A 19,868-nucleotide genomic window follows, 5' to 3' on the forward strand; every position below is an offset into this window, starting at 1 on the left:
TGAAATATACAGCAACTAGTACTAGTAAAATGATGTATAAAAGCAATAAAACACAATACACCATATGTTATACTGATTGGATTGTAGGCAGAGGAGGTGGCAACTGCAATTATATAGGGCAGTTCTGCAAAGTCCATTCTCCTATATGATCTTGGGACTCCTAGTGAATGTCACCAAGCACTCCCACTGTAAGCATTTTTTTATTTTACAGTTAGTGTATGGCAGCTCAAATATCTGAATGGGGAAAAAAAAAAAAACAAAAAAAAACCCATACACCCCACATACTATGTGTGAATAATGAACACATTTGTTCATGTTCAGTTAATATACAGTATGCGCACCAACCCAAACCCATCAAGGGCAGAAATACTGGTGTTGCCACTGACCACTTTGATTAGAAGTTGCAAGTTTCCTGGCCGTTGGGTTTAAACTGTGAACCTGGAGGACAGACCCCAAATTAGTGAAAAAAAAAAAAAAAAAAAAAAAATATCATCAGAACAGAGGTTTACTTGAAAATGACAAATACCTTTAATTCCTCTTAGAGGAAATGTGTTTCCTACCCCTCCTACACCAGTGCTTGATGGCATAGCTAAGCAATTGCCTCAGCTTGCACAAGCATCCCCACTAAAACTTGTAGAGTTAAGGAAGGCTGACCAGATAATATCTCTAAAGCCCCGTACACACGATCGGATTATCGAAAGATCTGTCGTCCATTTTTTGTGGCATGCTAGTCTGATGTGGAAAGTGAAGAGGTTATTTTCATAAAAATTTTCCCGTACCACAGAATTCTACTTCAGAAGTGATGTCATGTGCTGGATTGCTTTGTATGTGTTCTTTTGTCTGAGCATGCCTGCTCTTAAGTTTTTCCGTCGAAATCTGTACTAATGAGATGAAAATCGGACGTTGTTTTAACGGACGACAAAAATTAATGCCTGCACATCAGGATTTTGTCAGCCGAAAAGTCAAGAGTCGGCTGTCGAAAGCACCATACTAACAATCCGAAAATCGACAGATCGGTCGTCGGACGAATTTTCCCTACAGATTTTCTTAATCGTGTGTACGGGCCTTTAGATTATGGGAATGAATTTAGAAGAAGTATAGTCAAGTCCAGTGCCAAATGAATTGTGCAGTCATGCAGACAGACACACTGTGCAATCAATAAGTGCAACCTATAACAGAATATTGGAGGCAAGACTAGGACACAGCAGGTTCTTAGGACTATGAATCTGTCAGAGGTCAAATAAATACCGGTAGTTTTTTTCCTGGGATTCCAATTGCTTTTCCACAAGTCAAAGGCCCAAACATGTTCAGCATACCAAGTCTCAGGCTCTCCAAATAATGAGGCTTAAAGTAAGACAAATTAAGGAACTAGAAAATAACCCTAAAAGTCCAGCACTCATTTCTGCAATGACAGGTTCAAATTAAATGGCCACACAACCCAGCTATGGTTCGTAGCAGTCATTCAAAAGGCCACGCTAGTTCCTACACACCCAGAGTAGCATAGAAGAGAAGGCAAGTGTGTTTAACACACTACTATAGCAACATTAAAGAGTGATATCCCAAATACAAAGAGGAATGGCAACAGTATCACCTGGATACCAAAAAAAAAAAAAAAAAGCTAGTTTACAAATGAGGTTTTACGCATTATGAAAATAGCTTATCAATTAAGTGCCATATTTTGTACAGTGATACAAAGTAGATGACAAAGTGTGCAGGACTGCTCTTCACTGGTGAGTCTCCTTGAAATGCCTCATGAATTCTGCAAGCTTCTCAACATCATCCACAGTCACGGCATTGTATAGTGAAGCTCGAATTCCTCCAACAGATCTAAAAAAAAATATATATATTATAACAAAAACCCACAAATATACATTAAAACTAATAAACTTTCAAACATTGTGCAGTTCTGCTTTATTAAACTTAAGTATGATAGATAGAGATACATACACAAACACTTTTTAAATCAAGCATCAAGTCAACGAAACTCCTGGGATATTGATCTGGTCAGTTAAGTAGCAGAGGGGGGTTGTTCATTTAATTAACCCCCAAAGCAGCTGAAACTGTAATTAACCCCAAAGCAGCTGAAACTGATTAACAGGTGCACTAGACAACAATGAGATAACCTCCAAAAACAGGAGCGGTTAGGGGGCCACTGACATTTTTTTCCCTACTTATCTTTTCTGACTGTTTTTCACAAGTTATGCATTTGGTTAGGGTCAGAGTCACAACTGGTAGCATGAGGAGATAACTGGATCCTATAGAGGTTGCACAGGCAGTTCAACTCCTCTAGGATGGCACATCAATACTTGCCATTGCCAGAAGGTATGCTGTGTCTTCCAGGACAGTCTCAAGAGCATGATTAAAAATGTGTAGTGCGCCAATTCTGTGAAACTTATAAATATGTAAACAATAGTGATAAATATGTAAACAATAGTGACACCAATATCATAAACAAATAGGATGAGATCTAAAACATAAAAAGGTCCATATATGCAACAGTTCACATAAGTCCTTGAATGAAGAGATCCCAATACCAAACAAGTAATTTCAATGAAATTTCAATGAAAACAAATGAGGGAAAGGCGTTTCAAGGTGCTTGTTTAAAGTGCAGGTATTCCCCTTACCAGACGGGTGAAAAATAAGGTGCAATATATCTCCAAACGAAAAGATGCGTGCAGTGATATAGATAGCCCAGCTCTGCCCACCTCGTGACCGGTTTGAGAGTACATAAGACTCTTACCAGATGACATAAAAGTTAAGGTGTATGGATAACTTCTGGATATCTTTCAGCCCAATTGTAATGACCGTCCCCCAAGCTTGCGGCTCCCTGTTGTCCCTTGGAAGTGAAACTTCATCCAGGTGTTCGCAGGTGATTTCCCAAAAATAAACAAGGGGGGACTAATAGTGCATTATCCTTATAACTTTTATTGCTGATAATCAAAGATGCACTTACAGTTAAGACGATATAATAAGCATGCTGGAACCCTGTAGATCCGTGTCTCAGTAGAAGTCCGCTCGGAGGAAACGTGCCGTCACTAACTACATCAGCGGTCCGCACTGCAGGCGGCCACGGATCTACAGGGTTCCAGCAAGCTAATTATATCGTCTTAACTGTAAGTGCATCTTTGATTATCAGCAATAAAAGTTATAAGGATAATGCACTTATTCCCCCCTTGTTTATTTTTGGGAAATCACCTGTGAACACCTGGATGGAGTTTCACTTCCAAAGGACAACAGGGAGCCGCAAGCTTGGGGGACGGTCATTACAATTGGGCTGAAAGATATCCAGAAGTTATCCATACACCTTAACTTTTATGTCATCTGGTAAGAGTCTTATCTACTCTCAAACCGGTCACGAGGTGGGTAGAGCTGGGCTATCTATATCACTGCATGCATCTTTTCGTTTGGAGATCTATTGCACCCTATTTTTCACCCGTCTGGTAAGGGCAATACCTGCACTAAACAAGCACCTTGAAACTCCTTTCCCTCATTGGTTTTCATTGAAATTACTTGTTTGGTATTGGGATCTCTTCGTTCAAGGACTTATGTGAACTGTTGCATATATGGACCTTTTATGAATTTTATGGACTTTTATGTTTTAGATCTCATCCTATTTTTTTTTTTATGATACTGGTGTCACTATCGTTTACATATTTATGTTTATAAGTTTCACAGAATTAGCGCACTACACATTTTAATCATTTGTACACTTAATTGGGTAATCGGATTTCAGTTGCAGCTTTTTTAATTGATTCATTTATCAGCGCTCCCTTTACACTTACCAGTCTCAAGAGCATGCAGGAGATTCCAGGAGACAGGCAGTTATCCTATCAGAGCTGGACAGGGCCGTAGAAGGTCCTAAACCAATCAGCAGGACTGGCATCTGCTCCTTTGTGCAAGGACGAACAGGATGAGCACTGCCAGTGTCCTACAAAATGATCTCCAGCAGGGCACTGGTGTGAATGTCTGACCAAACAATCAGAAACAAACTTCAGAGGGTGGCCTGAGGGCCATATGTCCACTTGTGAGCAATGTGCTCAATGCCTGGCACCATGGAGCTTGATTGGCATTTGCCATTGAACACCAGAATTGGAAGGTCCGCCACTGGTGCCCTGTGCTTTTCACAGATGAGAGCAGGTTCACCCTGAGCACATGTGACAGACGTTAAAGGGTCTGGAGAAAGTTATGCTGCCTGTAACATCGTTCAGCATTACCGGCTTAGGGATGGGTCAGTGATGGTCTGGGGAGGGACACAGACCTCTGCAGGCTAGACAATGGGACCCTGACTGCCATTAGGTATTGGGATGAAATCCTTGGAACCATGGTCAGGCCCTACGAAGGTGCAGTGGGTCCTGGGTTCCTCCTGGTGCACAATGCTCAGCCTCATGTGGCCAGATTATGCAGCCAGTCCCTGGAGGATGAAGGAACTGATACCATAGAATGGCCCCCACGCTTGCATGACCTAAACCCAATAGAACACCTCTGGGAAATTATGTTGTTTCGGTCCATCCGACGCTGCCAGGTTGCACTTCAATCTGTTCAGGAGCTCAGTGATGCCCTATTCGAAATCTGGGAGTAAACCCCTCTCTCTCTCTCTCTCATGGATTCTTCTCTACATAGCGGTTATTCAGGGAACGAATAAGCACAAAATTTGATGTCAAGCTTGCCTTCCACACCCACACATACTATGGTCAAGTCCTTGTCAGAAAGAGGTAAGCAGTCTAAGCCGGGTGGAGGACTGTCTCTTTGCATGTACATAGGAAAAACGTATCCTATCCTACCAAACTAGGGCTACTAACAACTTCTCCCCATACTGTGGTCACACAGAGGCAGCAGATCACGGAGCAGCTGCAGGAGTGGGAACAGGTTACATATTCCAACCCTAAAAAGGATGGAACATGTTCCCAAAAGGGAGTTTATCCCTTTGAAAGTTGCTAAAAGGAGTATTTTGTATATATGCACCTACACATTCTATCTATTGGCAGAAAGTGCACAATGTCCAGGGAACATCAGCCCTAATATATAGCAGAAAACCACAACCCCCAACAAGCACCATACATTTACCTGTGCCCTTTAAGAGACAACATGCCAAGTGCTGCAGCTTTGTCCAAAAATTCTCTTTCTAGTTTACCATCACCTTTGATATCTCCAATGCGGAAAGGAATATTCATTCTGCTCCTGCTCTTTTTTTCTACCGGACAGCTGAAATCAGGTAAAGTGTTCCAGTTAAAAAAAAACTCCACACAAACAAACCCACCACAACATCCAAGAAAAACACTAAGGCTGGGTTTACACTTAGTGCAGATGCGGCTCACAGCAGGTGTCCGGTGTGTCCCTGTTCTTAGTTTCAGGCCCGAAGTTTAACCTGAAACCAGAGCCAAAGACGCACAGAACCCTGTGCAACCTGCTCCGCAGCAGCCCCGAAGATGTGTGAACTGGCTCCAGACATGCGAATTGGATTGGAAAACCTGCATCCAATTTGCACCAGTGTGAACCCAGCCTAATGTCCACAGGAGTTATTTTCACATTTTATCTGAAGTACAGTAATACCACCACACTAGATACATTGACAAAAAAAAAAAAAAAAAAAAAAGTTGCCAAGCTTTTATTTCTTTAGCTGGAAAATATAACTATTTAGCAAAATTCCCAAAGAGGCTATACTTCACATTGCAACAAGTATCAAATTATGACCAACAGCATGCTAAAAACAGTTTTAGGATTAGAGTTGCAACTATGCAGAATTGTTGCATAGACTTTGCCAACAAGAGTAGTCAGATTTGTGCATTTGTTACCAGTTTCCTTAAAAAAAAACATCCCTCAAAAGCTTCCCCTAGACTTGGTGCATTCCACAATACTATAGGCACTTTTCCACTGCATGGAACCGAACGGTTTGGCTCGCTTTTGTGCTTTTCCACTGCTGGTACCGCATGGTACGGTGTAGGAACAGTTCGGTACGGTATGGCGGCGCTTTTCCACTGCATGGAACCGAACGGTATGGCTCTCAAAAAACAGTACCACCTCGATTGTGGTTCCAAGAGGTACCATACCCCACAATCCTTTGCATGCAGTCACTACTAGCCCCTGATTGGTCAGAGAATCCCACCCACTTAACTTTAGTACTACTTTAGTGGAAAAGCAAGCCGTACCGTACCGAACTGTTCCAACACCGTACCAGCAGTGGAAAAGCAAACCGGGCCAAGCCAGTACTTGCAGTGGAAAAGTGCCATATGTCAACCTACTTCAACGCTCCACCTGCAGTGATAATCCAGCACCTTACTGCATCCCTCCTTTGTCTCCCAACCTGCACATTAGGATCTTACCAACAAGCTCCACCACTTATCACATGGATCCTTCCCCACATTTCCTGCCATACGTTAGTTTATAGTCAGAGATGCTCCTGGCATTAGGAAAGCCTCTATAGCTACACTCTCATCAGGTTTGAACTGTATGCAGAGACTCAACTCAGGGTGTAGATGATAAGTGAGAAATCTCCTGCCGATGTTACTGTATTTGGACAGCCAGCCCTGTTGGCTGTCAAATTTCTCAAACCGCAGCTGCAACAAATTTTGCACCCAGTTCCTTTATTTTCCAATTGAAGGACACCTGATGAAGGCACCTGACATAGCCATCCGTTGAGCTGAGCAAAAAGCCACCCGTTGAGCAAAAAGCAACTGATTTCTCAGAAACCAGATAAAAAGCGTATGGCCAGCTTAACATTCTATGGTTAAAACCCTATTGCCTCATCAACCCCAATGTATTGAACAAATAAAACACATAAACACAGGATAGAAGAAAAATGCTTACACAAACAGTCCATTTGATTCATCAATAACATTATAAATCATGTCCGATTTCAGGATGCTTAGCTTCTCCATACATGCAGCTCCTCCGTTATTCCTAATCCATTCCAGCACAAGTCCCGTTATATAGATGCTGAAAATGGAATAGGTGTGCTACATTAGCCAAATAAAAATATACAGATGATTGCAGTGGTGGTCACTTAAAATACATGTAAATCCAATCACTAAAGTCTCCAAAAAAACAAATTTATTATATATAATATAATAATAAAAAATGTACTTCTACAGTTTTCATTAAATATCTGGTGACCATGCAAGGAGGGTCCTTCTGCAGGCACTTCTGGTTATAGCGTGGCAATGGTTTTTCACCACTGTCACAGAGGTTCTAATATAGACAACCTACGTAAATTTTCACAAGCATTGTCTGCCATTATCACCATTAGGGATGAGGTTCGGGCGCAGGTTTGCTGTTCCCATGGGCAAGAGGCAAATCTTTATAAACATGACAGCGATCTCTAGCCTGGATTTACATGTAGATCACCCAGGAGACTGGTTTTCTACATGGCCTTTTGACCCACGGTTAGCATTGGGTCATTATAAAAAGGAAGAGGTGGGGGCAAAGAGGAGCCATAGTGTTAGTGTATTGGAGGTTAGGGGAAAGCATACAAACTAAATTGGAGAGATGAGGATCAGTATCTTTGCTGCCTTTTTTTTTTTTAGCTTTTCAGTCTTAAATTAAGAAACCAAAATATCTGCTACATTGAAGAAGAGAATGGCTTCTCATGCTGAGAATGATAATTGCAAATGTGATCTTGCTAGTCTAGTACAACTCTAGGTAAACAACCCCCCCCCCCCCCCAAATATAAAGGGAGGGTTATAACTCCTGATGATTTTTGACATCTGTGTCACATTGGGGAGATTAACCTTTACTTTCTGCCCAATAGCTAAAACAGGAAGTCAGAGGAATCTCTTGGGGCCTCCAGCTCAGGTCCCCACTAGAACATTTCCCCTCTATTCATTTTCTGGGGAAAACCCAAAATGTAGGATTTACTTTCAAATGATAATAGTAACAAAACAGAGGTGTTCTGATCCCTCTCCACTCCAGGGTTTTGCCTTTAGTTATATTTTACCTTCTCTATGTAGGAGCAAAAAAATCTACTACAACCAAATTTTGAGTACTTTCCATTGCACTTGCATTGTTTTTGTATATGTTGGTCCTGGATGAATTTAGAAACAGGGTCTACTTCGAGTGTGTGTGCAGTGTTTAATTGAGTCTAGTTTAAGATAAATGCAAAAGTATGCACCTCATGAAACCAAAAGGAGTGCTAAAAAGAAAACAAATGGCAAACACATGGCTTTATGATCTCTGCAGAAATGATAGAATAACTATTTGAAAACTTCAGAGGTCCAAATGGAAAAACGCACATTACAAGCAGCAGTGTGCACATACCCTTACTATGCTGTTCATAGGAGGAATTAGGCTGGGTTCACACACACACGTAGCTGCAGTTTCAGTGCAGCAGTCCAGTGCAAAATTTTACCAGAAATCGCCCCTGAACAGCTCCATTGAAAGCCGGTCCAATTCACATGTTATGTGAACCAAGCCTTACCATTGGTCTGCAAGCATGCATGCATGCATGAGAGCAAAGGAATGAAGGAAATCAAATGGTTTTGGAATGGAGAGAAAAAAAAAAAACGCATGTTCATAAAATAAGAGTGTGGGCAACTAGTAGTTATGCCAAGTTTACCTGAAACATGGAGGAGTATTATACAAGGAGCCATTTCCGGCCTGGATTTTGTAATCCAAAACTGTAGGACACTCTTTCACTGCAAAGCCCAGCAAGTCTTCCCGTACTATGACAACTGTGACACCAGCACATCCAATGTTCTTCTGAGCACCAGCAAAAATAAGTCCAAACTAAAAAAAAAAAAAAAAAAGGAGGAAAGCAATGGTTTAGAGATTACACCGTTTTTGGTTATTAGCCCAATCCTAATGCACGTGTCGGTCGGAGACTCGGTACGAATGATCCGACATAAGTGCAGCGATCTCCCCTACTGCGTTATTGTGCAGAGAACACTCTGATCAACGCTCTCTGCCAATGGCAGAGAATGTTGATCGGAAGTCAGTCGGCTGCTGGTTTTCTAGCATGCACGCGCTCGGCTTCTGTCGGACAGACTGACACACACGGGGTCGAAGGTCAGCTGTTTTTTTTTTTACAGGGCAAATGTCTGACATTTGGCCTGTGTGTACATCACTTTAAAAAGAGAAATTTTATAGCCAATTTTCAGTGCACAACGCAGGGTTATACACACATTCTGTGCAGTGGTTTTGCACAGAGCAGTCCGATCCTCCTCTCTTGGGTCCCAAAGCGGCGCTCCTGGCCCCTATCCCCTGCTAAATGCCCCCAGAGCAAGCTACTTGTATGTGCCTGCGACAGAGTGCAGCCCCCCCCCCCCCCCCCGCTGTGTTTGAAAGCAGCGGGACTCAATGGCTCCAACTGCTGTGTCCCCACCAATGGAGGAGAGAAAGACAGCTTATCTCCTACACAGCGCTGTATTAGGATCCAGGCTCCAGTAAGTATTAGGGGAATCTGAGGGGGTAAGCTGCATCCTGAAGCTTTTTACCTTCATGCATGAAGGTAAAAACACCTTCAGCCTCAGTCTTCATTTTCAGTCACTTCTTCATTTTCAGCACTGGATCAAGTGACCAGTGCTGAAAATGAATAAGTGTATTTCAGGATGAAGGCATTTATGACCAAGCTTAGGTTAATCTAATGTAACTGAAGGCAATACTTTAGGACTTGACAGGGTGGGGATGAAAATAGAACACCTGTCAGGTTTTTATTGGTGTCCGTGTCCCTTGTTTAGGAGATTCCCCCTCTATTTGTCCTGTTTACCAGTTTTACCATGAGATTCCAAGTTGTTGAGTTGTCACCCAACAGGAAGAGAGCTGAAATTTTCTAAAATTTGGAAAGGAGTTCTGTTGACCTTAGTCACAATCACAGATTCCCTTACTTTGGAGAGGGTTTCTATTACTTCCCAGTTTGGCTATGAAACAAGTCCCAATGGGACGGAAAAAAAAAAAAAAAAATACTAACGGTGAGTAATGGTCTCTGACAATAACTTACTACTTAAACATAGTCCACAAAGAATACTTATTTCAGAAAGGACGGTCGTTTTTTTGCGTTAACATTCAGGATTCAATAGAACAAAACCACTGTGTGATCTACAAATATCCATCTAAGCCATTACAGCTTATGGTCACATTATACTACAGGAAAACCTACAAACCTTTGAAACATCAACTGGCCTAGATAGGAAGTTTGATGACATATCACAGACAAGAACAGCTCCCTTTGCATCTGGAATATACTGGAACTCCACACCATGAACAGTTTCATTGGCACAATAGTACACATAGGAAGCGTCTGGATTAAGATTCCACGTGTTTGGATCTGGAATTTCTGAAAGAGTAATACAATTTTCCAATAAGGTGTCTAAGACGACCAAAAAGACCAAACCCCCCCCCCCCCCCCCCCCACACACACACACACACACACACACACACTTTCCTTTGGTTTTACCATTCAAGTGTTCCAGAACCTTTATACTGAAAAGGCCCACTTTGGAGGCAATTTCTCTAACTGGAGCAGTTGTGGATGGCAACCAGTCAGCTTCTATCTACAGCTCGTTCAGTTAAGGTTTGAGAATGAAATATAGAAGCAGATGGGTTGCCATACACGACTTCTCCAGATTCTGGATGCTCCAGTTTCAATAAATTCCACCTCATCTTGCATTTGATTCTGTACATCTCCTACACTTCATATCTCCCAAAACACTTAATCTACAGGTGACCAAAACACTAATGGGCCATACACACTAAGATTTTCTGAAGACTTTTTCCTTTAGATTTACCAAAACCATATAATATGAGGTTAAACCTAAACACTTCAATTTGTATGCAATCTGGCAGGCCCTTTGCACTACACAGAAAAGGTAAATCTGAAGGAAAAAGTCTTCAGAAAATCTTATGGTGTGTATGGCCCTTTAATCTACAGATGACCGAACAAGAGTAATTATGTGGCAGCCAGGTTCATTACATTACAGCAGATTAGATGGCCCATTGCATTCCTCACTTCTCTCCATCCTACAACTGCCAATTCAAAAGTGAATAGTTAGTTACATTTGTAAATCACATGAACACCTAACCCAACCGTACATGACAGATTTAAAGTTAAAATCAAAGAGTATTTTATCCCTTGTAGTGGCATTTTCATAACCCCCCCCCCCTAAAACACACACACTACATTTTTTTTTACATTATATTTCCTATTTGGCGTCCGCGCTATAGCCGAATGACGACTACAGCACGGACCTTAATTGCCGGGAGAGTGTACAATGACATCCTCTCGGCAACATGCGGCCTGCGTGCTCCCTGCAGAGCACGCCCGGCTCGCTCTGTGATCAGTCCATGAGACTCGCCTGATCACAGATTGGAGATCGGGGGGCGATCCCACCCCCTTACCACATGATCATCTGTCAGCCAATGACAGCTGATCATGTAAAGTAAACAGCAGCCCGCCATATGCTGTTTTTTTTCTCCTCACACTGCAGTGCGAGGAGAAAAGAAAAAAAAAAAAAAAAAAAAAAAAAAAAACCACACACATCGATCGCCGGCTGCTGTCAGAGGGACATCGGTCCCGAAGAGGAGAGGGATAATTTGTGCCCCCAGTGCCACCTACCAGTGTCCACAAGTGCCCCATCATAAGTGTCCCCTACCAGTGCCGCCTATTAGTGCCCTTAAGCGCCACCTACCAGTGCCCTTCAGTGCTGCCTTATAAGTGCCGATCAGTGCCGCCTCATCAGCGCACATCAATGAAGAAGAAAAAAAAATTACCCGTTTGCAAATTTTTATAACAAATTGTTTTTTTCAAAATGTTCGGTCTTTTTGTTTGTTCATCAAAAAATAAAAACCCCAGTAGTGAATATATACCACCAAAAGAAAGCTCTATTTGTTTGAAAAAAAATTTGGGTACAGGGTTGCATGACCGCGCAATTGTCATTCAAAGTGCGACTACGATGAAAGCTAAAAATTGTCCTGAGCAGGAGGGGGGTTTAAGTGCCCAGTAAGCAAGTGGTTAGAGCAGAGTATCCACAGTACACGGATATTTATAAATTTAAAAAATTAAGAGTATCTTTATATTTAATGCAAATTGGCAGCACTTCCGCTCCTGGCCGCCTAGGAAATTAAGTCATCAGGCGATTCTCTTGGACTCCTGGGATATTGGCATCATCTACCCCGGGAGTCTTCGGAAAGCCTAATAGGGTATTCTTGAAGTATTTTGACGCTATTGCAATCTAAACCAGCTGCACTACATCAGAACTCACTGGAGCTGGCATCAGATTCCGAAATCCAAGATGGCCACCGCCAGCATGTCTTCAGGGGTAAGTAATCCAGATATTGGCCAAATAAGCAATTTACTAGCAATTTTTTAGAATCACAGGGATGTTTTTATTGCATTTTGGAGGAGGAGACTGTAGTTCCTCTTTAACCACTTGCCTTCTGAGCACTTTAACCCCCTTCCTGCCCAGGCCAACTTGCAGCACTTGCTCAGTCATGCAACACTACACCCAAATTAATCATTTTTTTCCCCAACACAAATATAGCTTTTTTGTTATTTATTTCTTCATGATTTTTTTTTTGGAGGTTATAACATTTTTCAAACCGGTAATTTTTCTCCTTCACTGATGTGCACTGATAATTAGTTCCCCGATTATCAGTGTCGAGGTGATCAGCTCTCCTCAAGCTCTCAACGTGAGGAAATCAAAGCCAATAACCAGCTTGTATTGAAATCTGTGATTGGCTGTCATTGGACACAGCTGATAACTTTGGTAAAGGGCCGTTGCAATTGGCCCTTTACCCCGATCTGCGATTAGCTAAGTGCTAAGGACTCGGCAATCACAGAGCATGCAGGAAGAGGTCAAAAGCCGCCCTTCAAGCAAAGTAAGCTCAATCTGTAGCAGGAAGGTTTTAAGAAATGTAACCAATCCGATTAGCAGCAACATTTTTTTTTTTTTTTTTTGATTTGCTACAAACTAGGATACTGACAAAAGAAAATAAATCTCTCAGAAGCAGAGATTTGCCAGTGTAGCCTTAGCCTAACATAGCTGTAGCCATTTATTTTTCTACAGCACAGGACCCATTCACAAACTGTTAAACCATTCTCACACAAGCACCAATCACTCTCATTGTAACAAAACCAAAAAGGACGGTCAAACGATATGCAGATTTATTTACCTGTATAGCTTGAAAGTTTGGGGTGCACAATGTTGACCTTTCCATATTTCTCGGCTTCTTTGGCTGCTTTTGCTGACCAAGCACCAGTAACTATATAGTCTGCACACTTTGATTCCTTTAAACCAATAAGATTAAGGGGGATGGCGCTAAACTGCCCACTTCCACCTCCTTGGAGAAAAAGAACTTTGTAATTCTCTGGAATATTCCTGTTGGGTGGGGGAAAAAGATTGGATTCAATTTATTTTTTACAAGCAAGATATTAAAAGGTTTGCAGATCTCTAGGAATGATCACAGGAACTATAGTACTTACAGTAGCGCTCGTAGGAACATCTCCGTGGTGTTCAAGATTTTTGTGAAATCTGATGATCTGTGGCTCATTTCTGTGTTAAAATGAGAATTGCAAATTAGATGTCCTTTATAGCTTCATCAGTGCTTCACTATTCGCTTTCATACAAATATGCAATGAACATACCAAGAATGCTGATCCCAAGGCCCTTGTAGTCAATCAATTCTTTTTGGGCTTCCAGCAAAACCTACAAAAATAGTTAAAAAAAAAAAAAAAAAAGTTAGAGTTTAAATCAAAACTTCAGCTGAACATTTTTCTTCCAGGCTTTTGGATAGAGCAGAATAAAGGTTATAAACCAACAGAGAAGGAGAACCCAAGTGATTGCTCAGGTATGATCTGTAGAAGTAGAAGATTTTGGAAAGTGCTTGTTGTGGCTTAAACCCCATGCCATTTAGTTTGTTTACGCATGCTTATATTCTGCCAAAAAGCAGAAAAAAAAAAAAGAAAAGGGGGGGGGGGGAAATGAGGTTTAGATGAGTAGGTTTCTTCTCTAGCAGAATTATGCACCATTTCATTAGAGCCAATTTGTACTATGTACTCATTTACCATATCCCTCTATTGTGTACTCAGCCTTCAGATGATCCCTGAAAACTCATCTCTTCAGAGAAGCCTATCTGGCCCCCCCCCCCCCCCCCCAAAAAAAAAAAAAAACACATTTTTGTCATCAGCCCATCCCCCACAGTTTTTACCTTTTGTATCTCTTGACACCCCCCCCCCTTAGATTGCAAGCTCTGACTGCTTAAACTCGGCGCTATATAAATCTATTTTTAATTGCGATTATAACAAAAAAAAAAAAAAGTGGAGAGCAGAGGGTGGAGAAATTAACACGGAGTCAGGAGCCAACAGGAATTTATTTTTTTTATTTTCATTTTTTTTGGGAGCCAGCTCTACTAACAACTAGAAAAAAGAAAGCCTCAAATAGTTAGACACTAGCTCCAATAAGGAAAAAAAAAAAAAGGGGGGGGGTCATGGAAGTGCAGCACATTCTGCACTCCTGTGACCCATTTTTAGCTGACAGCAGACTATTGACTGATGTCAGCCTGTCCAGGAAACACCTCAACTGTAATGTTGGGATCCAACCAGATGCCTAGACTGGCAGCTGGCTCAGCCTCTCAGCTAGCCACTGGTACACTGGGCCAGCTGCTCCCACCCCCTCCCCTCCACAGCCCTGGCGCTCCAGTGAGTGCTGGAGGGGCAGAGAAGAAGGCGGAGACTGAGTCACCAGCTCTCTGCTCAGTGAAGACTGAGAACTGACCGATCACTGGTCTTGAAGCACTCAGTTCTCAGTCTTAGAAACGGTGGGTGAATTAATGCTGCACCCACCCGGGGGGGGGGGGGATTATAAAAGTTTTTTTTTTCCCTGAAATCCCAAATTCTCTTTTAAAAAGGAACATAGGCTAGCTCCGTCTAAACCTGTCCCAATGACTTCAACCCTTTTACAACAGGGTTATGCATATATGCAAAAGCAGGGTTTTAATGGTCAGCCACAGCCATCACATATATGCACCACCCTGTCCTTTACTGCAGCATGCTCTATTGGCACCCCCAGAATTAGGATGGAGCAGACATCTCACAGGCAACTACTGATAATCAGAATCAGATTGGCATGGCTCTCCATGATGCCAGTATTATGCAGAAGGCTCAGAAGCCCAGCCTACATAAAATCTAAGTCCACCTTTTGCAACTAAATAAATTAAAATTTACATACATTTAAAGAAAAAAAAAAAAAAAAAAAGTTTGCATTGCAACTGATGCAGCCATACGAAGTAGCCACGCCGATTTCAAACGTTATCAGGTTGGGGGGTTTGCTTGACACCATTTTATGATCTTAAAAGTATAGGTGTCAGAACCCGGCAAAAAAAAAAAAAAAAAAAGTTGAATTAGCCTTAAAAGATCAATGTGACAAGTGGCAAGCCATGTAGTAGGGAAATTGAGTCCTTAAAGTTGCACATCTCAGCAAAACCCTTTAACCACTTGCCGACCGCCGCACGACTATCTACGTCGGCGGTCAGCCCCTCACAGGCAAAGTGACGTAGGGCTACGTCACTAGCTTGTGAGGGTCTAGGGAGCGAGCGCGCGCCCCCGGAGGCGCGCTCCCGCTCCCGAGTGGTCACGGACCCCCCCGCGCGTGTGACCGGCGGACCCGATGTCCGCCGGCCACTCTGCGATCGGCGGGGGAGAGGGAGAAAGTCAGGCAGCTTGTGTAAACAAGCCACCTGTCATTCTCCTCGCTATATGAGAGCTGATCATCTGGATCTACTATGTAGATCCGTTGATCACTCTGCATACAGCTGAAGCCCCAGCCAATCACAGTTAGAATCACGCCCCTAGGGACACACACAGCCCCTCCCTCTCAAATAAAGTTAACCCCTTCACTACCAGTGTATTTTTACAGTAACAGTGCATATGTATAGCACTGATTACTGTAGAAATGTCACTGGTAACCCCAAAAGTGTCAAAAATGTCAGTCAAGGGTCCGATCTGTCCGCCGCAATGTCGCAGTACCGCAAAAAAAAAAAAAAAATCGCAGATCGCCGCCATTACGCGTTAAAAAAAAAAACAACAAAAATGACAAAAATCTTTCCCTTAGTTAGTAAACGCAATAACATTTGCGCAAACCAATCAAAATACGCTTTTTGCGATTTTTTTTACCAAACATAGGTAGCATAAAACAAATTGGCCGAAAATTTTAAAAAATTTTGATTTTTACATTTTTTTTTGGGGGAATTTCATATAAAAAAAAAAGGGAAAAATATTGCTATTTTTGCAAAATGGACGCTCTTTTTTTGTTTATAGCGCGTGATCAAAAAAAAAAAAAAAAAAAAAAATCGCACAGGTGATCAAATACCGCCAAAAGAAAGCTCTGTTTGTGGGAAAAAAAGGACGCCAAATTCGTTTAGGTACAGCATCGCACGACCGCGCAATTCTCCGTTAAAGTCACGCAGTGCCGAATCGCAAAATACCCCCTGGTCGGAATGGGGGTAAAATCTTCCGGGGCTTAAGTGGTTAAAGAAGGTGTATGAATGCTTCAGCCCAGGCTTCAACCCCAAAGTTTTTCATTCTGCCCCTGCAGCCTAATCATGGAGAACCATGATTAAGTTCCGGAGGTGGAGTTAAACCTGTTAGGGGGGCGTGGCCTGGTTAGAGCCCGGGCTGATGCAGTCATACACCTCCCTTTAAAGGGTTTTGCTGTGATGTGCAAGTTTTAGGACTTTCTTTATGCTGGGATGAGCTCTGTCCTTATCAGCACTCCTAGTGGCTTGTCATGCAATAGGACCTGGTGGAGGCTTGAGCGGCAGCTGCCATTTTTGTTAAGGGTCAAGCCATGGGGAGGGAGGCAATGGTGTGGCGGTTGACAACACTGCACTGGACCATCTCAGTGTCAAGCTGGATACACACTATACAACTTTTGTTGTTCGATTTCCTTTAGATTTACCTTCAACTATGTAGTGCAAGGGCCTACCTGATTGCATACAAATTTAAAGTGTTGAAACTAATATTATATGGTTTTGGTAAATCTAAAGGAAAAAAAAAAAAAAAAAAAAATCAGAAGACAATTGTATAGTGTGTATGGCCCATTAGATATAAATGTTAGAGTCTAGTATAGACTTTTATTTTTGTTTATACACAATTCTGGTATAGACTATTGTTTGTTTCTAATACATAATGTTTGTATATAGTTTATGCATAGGAATAATAATTAATGTATATGCATAGAATTACCCGATTGTAAGTTACTATTTGTCACTGTAGTGAAGGCAATGTTAATACAATGGTACAGTCTTTTCACTTGTAATATGCTTTGTCAGTCATCCATGGTGAAATGAGATTATGAATTCAGACTAATTTCAGCTAATGATCAAGTCTTTGGAATAAAAGCTGACAGTGCAAATGCATTGTTACTTGGGCTAATACCTTGCCAATGTGACCACACCCCTCTAAGTATACTCCTCCTAGGATTGGTCAGAGAGTGACAGCTGATGCAACTTCTCCCTGTATTGAGTCTCCTATCTGCAGCGAGAGAACAAAACCACTGTTGTGCGGTCCATCTCCTACAGTATAAAACTGCATTCCTGAAAAATCGCTCAAATCATTCAAGCAGACCTGCTCCAAGCTCTTATTTTCCCATCCAATGAACCAAATGAATCATTCTACTGACAAACTCCAGCTTGCTGCTGCTGCAGGACATAGGAGCACAGGGACACCATGAGAATACTAAGTGCAATGCAGAGAAATGAATCATATAAAATACACACTGCAGATTCTCAGAAATGAAGGATATTCATAGAGATAGATCATGAGAAAAGCAAAGCCAGCACAATTGCTCCATTTTGCACCAAATGCTTCTGCTAATTTTTGTGACATCTTTTGGAAAGGAGATTCATGTGCAACAGACATGGATAAAACAAAGCAACGTGCACATTTTTTTTTTTTTTACAGCACACTGCAGATGCCGTAGCCAAGACTGATGTACTAAACAGCAATATGATAACCGTATTAGTTACATAATCAGTATAGGACAATGGGTAGCTACATTTTCACAATAATAAAGAATAGTCACTAGGACTCAATGTGGAATAAACCCATGCTTTATTGTATGCAGAATTGTTGGGGGAAAAAAAAGGGGGGGGGGGGGGGGTTGGGACAGCCATGTCTGATCTAGTCTTACTCCATTGCTTTATGCAGTACAAACAAACACAGACCCCCCCCCTTCCAGCTCCTATCATTTCATAAGGATTCAGAAGCTTTCAATGAGAGGTTTACAATGAAATCAAGCTGCAAGATCAATGAGCAATACCTTGCTGGAACGGTATAATGAAGTGACAGGTAAACATTGCAGTAACCCATAGCAACCAATAAAACAGCTTGCACCTTTGCTGGAATAATGTGTACGGGGGGGGGGGGGGGGGGTTATTTAGTAAAACTGCAAAATCTGGTGCAGCTCTAATCCAATCAGCTTCCAGGTTTTATTGGCAAAGCTTAGACGAACAAGCGGATGCTAGAAGCTGATTGGCTACCATGCACAGCTGCACCAGTTTTAGTAAATCTCCTCCTAGGGGACACGCTGACAGGTAGCTACTGAATTAACTCATAGCAACCAATCAAAAACCAACTTACACCTTTGCTAGAACGATGGGGGGGATGGGGGGTTATTTAGTGAAACTGCAAAATCTGGTGCAGCTCTAATCCAATCAGCTTCCAGGTTTTATTGGCAAACCTTAGACGATCAGGCGGATGCTAGAAGCCGATTGGCTACCATGCACAGCTGCACCAGTTTTAGTAAATCTCCTCCTAGGGGACACGCTGACAGGTAGCTACTGAATTAACTCATAGCAACCAATCAAAAACAAACTTACACCTTTGCTAGAATGATGGGGGGGGGGGGTTATTTAGTAAAACTGCAAAATCTGGTGCAGTTGTGCAAAGAATCCAATCAGCTTCCAGGTTTTATTGGCAAAGCTTATGCTGGCCATACACTAGCCAAAAAATAGTTTGAACTCATTCTGGAATAACGAACACTTGGTTGTGAGAGCAAACGATTTTGCCATCACATAATGAATGAATTTTAGCGATAAAAATTGTTCAATGGACATAAATGAATCCTTTTTCCTTCATTTGGTCACAGTTCGGGTGAGAAAAACATTAACCTTTTAATTTATCGTTTGGCTGAATTTTCTAAACTGTTCCTGAAAAGTTAAATCGATTTTCTATTCGTGCCCATTAACTGGATGAAAAAAAAACAAAATGACAGAATATAGAAATGATTTTTCGGCTAGTGTATGGTCAGCATTAGAAGAACAAGATAGAAGCTGATTGGCTACCATCCACAGCTGCACCAGTTTTGGTAAATAACCCCACTGACAGGTAGCTAACGCATTAAGACATAGCAACCAATCAAAAACCAGCTTACTCCTTCTCATAGTTCTGTCACTTGTAAGAGGTGGCTCTGATTGGCTGTTATAAATGTCTGTATTGGACATCAATTGATCCTAAGCACTGCAGTCTGAAATCAATACAATATTGGATGTGTGAAGGGGGACTCACCGAGGGTGGCAGCTTGGCAGGTCCAGCTCCAAAATTGAGCACTTGTGGGATGTTCTCCATATCTGCAGCAGAAGTTATACTATGTATGCTAGCAGGGTCACAAATCGTCAAGCTTCTTCTGTAATTTCCAAGCGCTGCATCCCTGCCTAAATAGCCACCAGATGGGCTTCTTCTCATTGGAGGCTTTCACATGGTGATTCTCAGCGCCGCGCTTTGGTTGGCTGAACGCTGACAGCGCGCCTTCTGATTGGCTGAGTGTCCACGAGCTCGGCGCGTGATCGTCCCTGCCGCGATGCAAGGCTGGAAAGAGATTGCACCATCCAGCAACAAAGCTCCATGTGGAGGAGGCGGGCTTACATTTCCCCTGAAAACACGGGCA

At 42.1% G+C, this 19,868-nt stretch overlaps 1 protein-coding gene across 1 annotated transcript in view; it reads right to left on the reverse strand.

Moving 5' to 3' along the window:
* Positions 1 to 1,582: 1,582 nt before the first annotated feature.
* Positions 1,583 to 19,868, reverse strand: part of LOC309545676 (uncharacterized protein) — a 155,620-nt gene continuing 137,334 nt past the window's right edge. The window contains exons 20-28 of the mRNA XM_082244953.1: positions 19,490 to 19,635; positions 13,571 to 13,631; positions 13,409 to 13,478; positions 13,099 to 13,304; positions 10,092 to 10,264; positions 8,549 to 8,718; positions 6,805 to 6,933; positions 5,065 to 5,202; positions 1,583 to 1,827 (exon numbers count right to left, since the gene is read on the reverse strand). Of these exons, the coding sequence (XP_082101079.1) occupies positions 1,725 to 1,827; positions 5,065 to 5,202; positions 6,805 to 6,933; positions 8,549 to 8,718; positions 10,092 to 10,264; positions 13,099 to 13,304; positions 13,409 to 13,478; positions 13,571 to 13,631; positions 19,490 to 19,635 (1,196 nt within the window). The 3' untranslated portion in view covers positions 1,583 to 1,724. The remainder of the gene's footprint in view (positions 1,828 to 5,064; positions 5,203 to 6,804; positions 6,934 to 8,548; positions 8,719 to 10,091; positions 10,265 to 13,098; positions 13,305 to 13,408; positions 13,479 to 13,570; positions 13,632 to 19,489; positions 19,636 to 19,868) is intronic.

Source organism: Pelophylax lessonae (assembly GCF_965119305.1).
Source record: "Pelophylax lessonae genome assembly, chromosome: 1".
In the NCBI taxonomy this organism is placed as follows: Eukaryota; Metazoa; Chordata; class Amphibia; order Anura; family Ranidae; genus Pelophylax; species Pelophylax lessonae.